The sequence below is a fragment of the Leucoraja erinacea genome, chromosome 3 (assembly GCF_028641065.1).
Source record: "Leucoraja erinacea ecotype New England chromosome 3, Leri_hhj_1, whole genome shotgun sequence".
In the NCBI taxonomy this organism is placed as follows: Eukaryota; Metazoa; Chordata; class Chondrichthyes; order Rajiformes; family Rajidae; genus Leucoraja; species Leucoraja erinaceus.
In genome coordinates, this window is record NC_073379.1 from 63,004,856 (window position 1) to 63,010,708 (window position 5,853).

Genomic DNA, 5,853 nt, shown 5'->3' on the forward strand with positions numbered 1-5,853 from the left:
GCAGCTCTGATCCCAATTTTGTTGCATGACAAATCATGACAAATCATTAACATTTGGTTCCCAAATCTCAATTAAATTCAGAAAGTTAACCTTGTGCCATTATTTAGACTGCCAAGTGGTAATGTCTTAAATCAATACCTTTCTCCTGGAATTCAAAGACAGACACACAAAGCTCGAGTAACTCAGCATGTTGTGTCTATCTTTGGTTTAAACCAGCATCTACAGTTCCTTCCTACAAATCTAGGTTAGATCAAGTGGATAAAGGGGAAACTCACATATACCCATCCTGCACTTTTGCCCGTCCTTATCCAGCTCCAACCCAGACGGACACACACAAGTATATTTGGGAGAATGTCTGTCAATTTGTGGAGCTGGAAGGCACATGTATTCACAGCTTGTAGTCTTCAGATTCTCACACCAGTTGATGCCTGTGGATAAACAAATTCCCATTTGCAATTGATCTTTCAACCACCAGACCAGTTATTATATTATATATTTATATTATATATAGAACTAAAATCTAGCAAACCAAATTATCTACTCCAGTGAGAAATTAGTCGTGAACCTTTTCCCAAACATCTTGTTGCTGGCGGCAATGGCAATGTTTTATTATCTGTGCCAAGCTATTGCAAAAATTGCAGAGGAACTGCTGACTATTAAATATTATGACGCCACCTTAAAATATGGGCCTTTCAAAGGCAAGGTCAAAAACAAAATATTGGTTGAATCCTGAACATATTCTTAAGCCCTTAAAATAAAGGACAATGCAAATGGTGCATTGGTAGTGTTGGTTATGTTCACTGCCAGGAGCAAAGCTGTCAAGTACTCTGGTTGTTCATGGGTGAGGAGGAAGTAGCCTAGGTTATCTCAAATGAAGATCAAAAATATAAAGCATCATGGTCAAGATATGGACACCATGTTGGGACATTTGAAATATACACAAAAGGCAAGAATTGAACAAAACCAATTACAACTTTATGCACTTTACGAGTTCAGAAAAGCAGCCAACATAAAAGACCCATCATTCCTTCACACTGCTCCCATCCAGCAGAAGGTACAGAAGCATGAAAGCTTGTGCCAGAGTCAGGAACAGCTTCTTCCCATCTGTAATCAGGCTTCTTCCATAAGCTAAGGTACTGACTCTACCCATTAGGCGTAGTGTATGGATCTGATGCGCTACAATGCTGACAACTATATTCTCATTTATATTTATATATATCAATAAAAATAAATATGTGGACAAGCTTTTCCCTTTGAGAATAGGGAAGATTCAAACAAGAGGACATGACTGCAGAATTAAGGGAAAGAAGTTTAGGGGTAATATGAGGGGGAACTTCTTTACGCAGAGAGTGGTGGCGGTGTGGAATGAGCTTCCAGTGGAAGTGGTGGAGGCAGGTTCATTGGTATCATTTAAAAATAAATTGGATAGGCATATGGATGAGAAGGGAATGGAGGGTTATGGTACGAGTGCAGGCAGGTTGGACTAAGGGGAAAAAAATTGTTCGGCATGGACTTGTAGGGCCAAGATGGCCCGTTTCCGTGCTGTAATTGTTATAAGGTTATTCTGCATTCTTTATTTATTGTACTCTAGTTTGCCTAGATTATATCATGTATGGAATATCTGACCCATTTGGATAGCACGCAGAACAAAGCTTTTCACTGTACCTTGGTACATGCAATAAACCCAACCCCAGTTACTTCAAGGACAATTATATCAAGTAAAAAAAAAAAAAACTGTCAAAGTTTACCCGATGGTTGAGTCAGCTTATGATATGCAACAAGGTCACGAGGGTCCTGAAGGTCCGAGGCCAAAAGCCTTGTATCAGAACCTGTAAATTTGTTGGCTCCATAAAGTGCTTTTCTTTCTCCATCAACCCAGAACACATTATCCTGAAATAAGACAGTAAGATCAAAATTGTTAACATAAATAAATGCATGGCAGTTTCCCCGTTTTAAAACATAAAAATGCCAATCGCTTAATGCACAACGTGGGCAGCGTGGAGGTAGAGTTGCTGCTTCACAGTGCTGGAGACCTGGGTTTGATCCTAACTACGGGTGCTGTCTGTATGGTGTTTGTACGTTCTCCCCGTGACATTTCTCCGAGATCTTCCGGTTTCCCCACATTCCAAAGACGTACAGGTATGTAGGTTAATTGGCTGTGTGTGTGTGTGTGTGTGTGTGTGTATAAATTGTCCTTAGTGGGTGTAGGGTAGTGTTAATGTGCGGGGATCGCTGGTCGGTGTGGACTCAGTGGGCCGAAGGGCCTGTTTCCACGCTGTATTTCTAAACTAAACTGCAATTATTGTTATCAATTCAAGACCTCTGCAAATTTAAGACATAGTGACCTACAATTTGATCAAAGTCAGCACTAACTTCAAATGAGTAGCTAAAGGTTGATCTCACCAACCCCTGCTGTTAAAGTTAATTATGCATCTTCCTTGAGAAGCCGTAATCCTAATCAATTTCACTTATTCATTCCATGTTTTTTTTTTGCAAACACCAAGCTTTTCCTCCCTAATTGTCCAGAGAATATTATAGTTTACATTGAGCAGAAAGTAAAACATTGATAAGGGTGGAATTCTAGATCATGTTTTAAATAGCTAATTTTTGAAATGCAGCCTTTCACATTGAAAGTTTCTGTGTGCTGTATGTTGTTCAGAAGAGGGGGTGTTCAAATACTAACAATGGAAAGGATGAGGTCTAGCCTGGGAGATGACAGCTTTGGTTTGATGTGCGGGTGGAGGGAAGGAAGAGACTAGCAGCACTAGTTAAAGTATTTGACCATAATCAATGGAGACCCTGGGAATATGGGACAGAATCCTCACGGGAGGCAAGTGATGAAATTAGAATAGGGAAGATGGAAATCCAGGGGCTTTAATCGACACAAGTTACCGGGACTAATTTTGGATGTAGGGAACAGAGAGACAAGTTAGACAAATGCATTAACAGATGGGCAACATGCACCTAAACCTGCCTCAAATATGGTAATTGCAAGGGCGTGAGCCAGGAGTTCCTTTGACACCAAGATAATTCTTCTGTCTTCACCATTCAAGTCTACACTTGATAATGTGTAGAGTTTTGAGTCAACCCAATAGAGCCGACCTTTCACCAGATCTGCAAGGATGAAAAATGTTCAGCATTACACAATAAAACTAGTATTTTCATGAGTCTAGTTACAATTGTCAGCCTACTTACCAAGAGCAATGCCATGTGGCCATTCAATGTTTTTAGAAACCAGAAGGCTACGGTCATAACCATTCATCCCTGCTTTTTCAATTTTTGCTGGCTCACCCCAGTCCGACCAGTAAACAAACCTTGAAACAGAATAGTCATTAAAATACCTCAGAATGGTAACCCAAAATCAATAATGTTGGAGTCAAGCTTTTACTGAAGTCCAATAATTTTAATGACAATTGGAAGGCCAAAATATGTTCCCCCCCCAAGCAAAGTGGTTATCTACACCTCAGCATTTCTGAGATTACAAGTATATTCCCAGTTTAAGAAGGAACTGCAGATGCTGGAAAAATCGAAGGTAGATCAAAAATGCTGGAGAAACTCAGCGGGTGAGGCAGCATCTATGGAGCGAAGGAATAGGTGACGTTTCGAGTCGAGTCTGAGGAAGGGTCGACCCAAAACGTCACCTATTCCTTTGCTCCATAGATGCTGCCTCACCCGCTGAGTTTCTCCAGCATTTTTATCTACCTTAGTATATTCCCCAGGGTCAAATTGGATGTTTCTAACCTACACAGGCCAAGGGATAACAAACACTAATCCCAAGGACTAGTCTCACCTGAAATATCAACTCCCTTGCTACCCATATAACCATATAACCATATACCAATTACAGCACGGAAACAGGCCATCTCGACCCTTCTAGTCCGTGCCGAACACATAATCTCCCCTAGTCTCACAGGCCCTTCTACCCCACCCCTCCCAAAAAAAAAAGTACTCTACCTGCCAAATTCCCCAGCAGAACCAGGGGTGTTTATTCAAATCTAATTCATTTCAACTCCGATTTAATCCCACATCCTCAATCTGATTTAAAAAATATCAACTTAACATTTCCAAATAAAGTTCACATCTTAAAATTTAAGCTGTTAATAATTTCACATCACCATCCTCTGTAAATACTTAATGCCTAACTAGTTTCCCCAATTACTCATGATAGAATTTAAGATCATTTGGGAATGGACAAAAGATTATTATAGATTGCAATTTAAAAATTAAGCCAAAATGACCACATTTGGTTCAAAACAATGTCCTAGTTATCAATGATTAGCAATATGCAGCAAATTAAATAATTACCCCGCGAGTGGATTAACAGCTATGGAAGTTGGTTCCCTTAGGTCCGCATCAAAGAGGATTTTTCTTTTTGTTCCATCAAACTTCACAACAGAGATTGTCTTTGTGCCACAATCAGTCCAGTAAAGATGTTTATAGATCCAGTCCACAGCAATACCTTCAGGAACTCCTAGATCTTTGACTATATTGGACGTACGCACAGATTTTGCATTTTTATCCATGGATGCACTGTTGAGAGTTAAAATATGCCAATGAGGGCTTGTCTATTTAGAGTAATTCAGCATGTAAACAGGCCCTTCTGCCCAACTTGCCTATGCCATCCAAAAATTTCCATCTACACTAGTCTGACCAGCCTGCGTTTGGCCCACATCCTTCCAAACCTTTCCTACCCACATATCAGTGGAAATACCTTTTAAATGTTACCATAGTACTTTCTTCAACTGCTTCCTCTGGCAGCTTGCCCCATACAGACATCATCCTCTGAAAAGAATTGTCCCTCAGGATCCCATTAAATCTTTCCTCTCATCCCTGAAACCTATGCCCCCTGGTTCTCGATTTTCCTACTCTGGGTAAAATACTCTGTGTTTTCCCAATTTATTCCCCACGTGATCTTATACACCCAAGATCATCCATAATCCTCCAGTGTTCCCAAGGAATAAAGTCCTAGCCTGCCCAACCTCTTCCCTATAGTTCAGGCCCTCAAGTCCTGGCAACATCCTTGAACTTCTTACGAGCAATCTTTCCAGTTTAACATCCTTCCTATAATAGGGCGACCTAAACTGAACACTCCAAATGCAGCCTTATCAATATCTTGTACAACTGTAACCCAACATTTAAATGCTACATTTAAAGAGCTTCCAAGTCAAATCGATGCAATGGAGGACTGTTGGGTTTCTCAGCTGTGAGCATTAAAAGCAGGACTGAAGTCAAATCATTGGCTTGCAACTTCTAAGCACAAAAGTCAAGTGCTTCTAAAGTTCATGCATTAGAATGAGTGTTTGTGATATCCATTGAACAAAACCGCATCATTTTACAGATATTGACGTAAAATTAGAGGGCTGAGCACAGAAGAGAATTCAGGTTAAAAAGGCGAGTGCTATGCTAGGATCAGTCAAGATCACTTGTCCAAAACTGAGAAGATTGGCTTCAACTTAAAAACTTTACACAAATTAACTTCAGACTGAACAAATCCATTAGTTATAATATACAGCATCTGAATACATACCGCAATGAAATCACTTCAAAAGTACAATCCTAAACCTTGCCCATTTCAATAGGAAGACACGCAGAATATGTCTATCTTTATTTAAAGGAATGTTTAGTGCTAATGAAACGGAAACATCTAAAATATGTTCACTTTGGGACAAAGATGTCAAGTGATTTATGTCAGAGTTTATGGAATATTGAAACAATGCATCCTGGGCATCAAATCTACCAGGAGCAAGGTTTCAACAAGGTCCCACATGGCAGGCTGTTTAATGGAATCCAAGAGACAAAGGCAGTCTGGATCCTGTCAGCAACAGACAGCAAAAAGTAATGACTACTGTTAAT

At 40.0% G+C, this 5,853-nt stretch overlaps 1 protein-coding gene across 1 annotated transcript; it reads right to left on the reverse strand.

Moving 5' to 3' along the window:
- Positions 1–98: 98 nt before the first annotated feature.
- Positions 99–5,487, reverse strand: LOC129695657 (very low-density lipoprotein receptor-like). The gene is made up of 5 exons (XM_055632808.1): positions 4,306–5,487; positions 3,196–3,314; positions 2,975–3,114; positions 1,749–1,890; positions 99–428 (listed from the first exon to the last, which is right to left on the reverse strand). Exons 1-5 carry the CDS (start codon positions 4,521–4,523, stop codon positions 241–243), a joined length of 807 nt encoding a protein of 268 aa, XP_055488783.1. The 5' UTR covers positions 4,524–5,487; the 3' UTR covers positions 99–240.
- Between the last annotated feature and the right edge of the window lie 366 nt (positions 5,488–5,853).

Excerpts from the sequence above, each read along its gene's own strand:
- LOC129695657 (XM_055632808.1), bottom strand. The coding sequence starts at position 4,523 with ATGGATAAAAATGCAAAATCTGTGCGTACGTCCAATATAGTCAAAGAT. Across the intron at positions 3,115-3,195 it reads GCCACATGGCATTGCTCTTG|ATCTGGTGAAAGGTCGGCTC; the intron begins GTAAGTAGGCTG and ends TCATCCTTGCAG. Across the intron at positions 1,891-2,974 it reads TTGCAATTACCATATTTGAG|GATAATGTGTTCTGGGTTGA; the intron begins GCAGGTTTAGGT and ends GTCTTATTTCAG.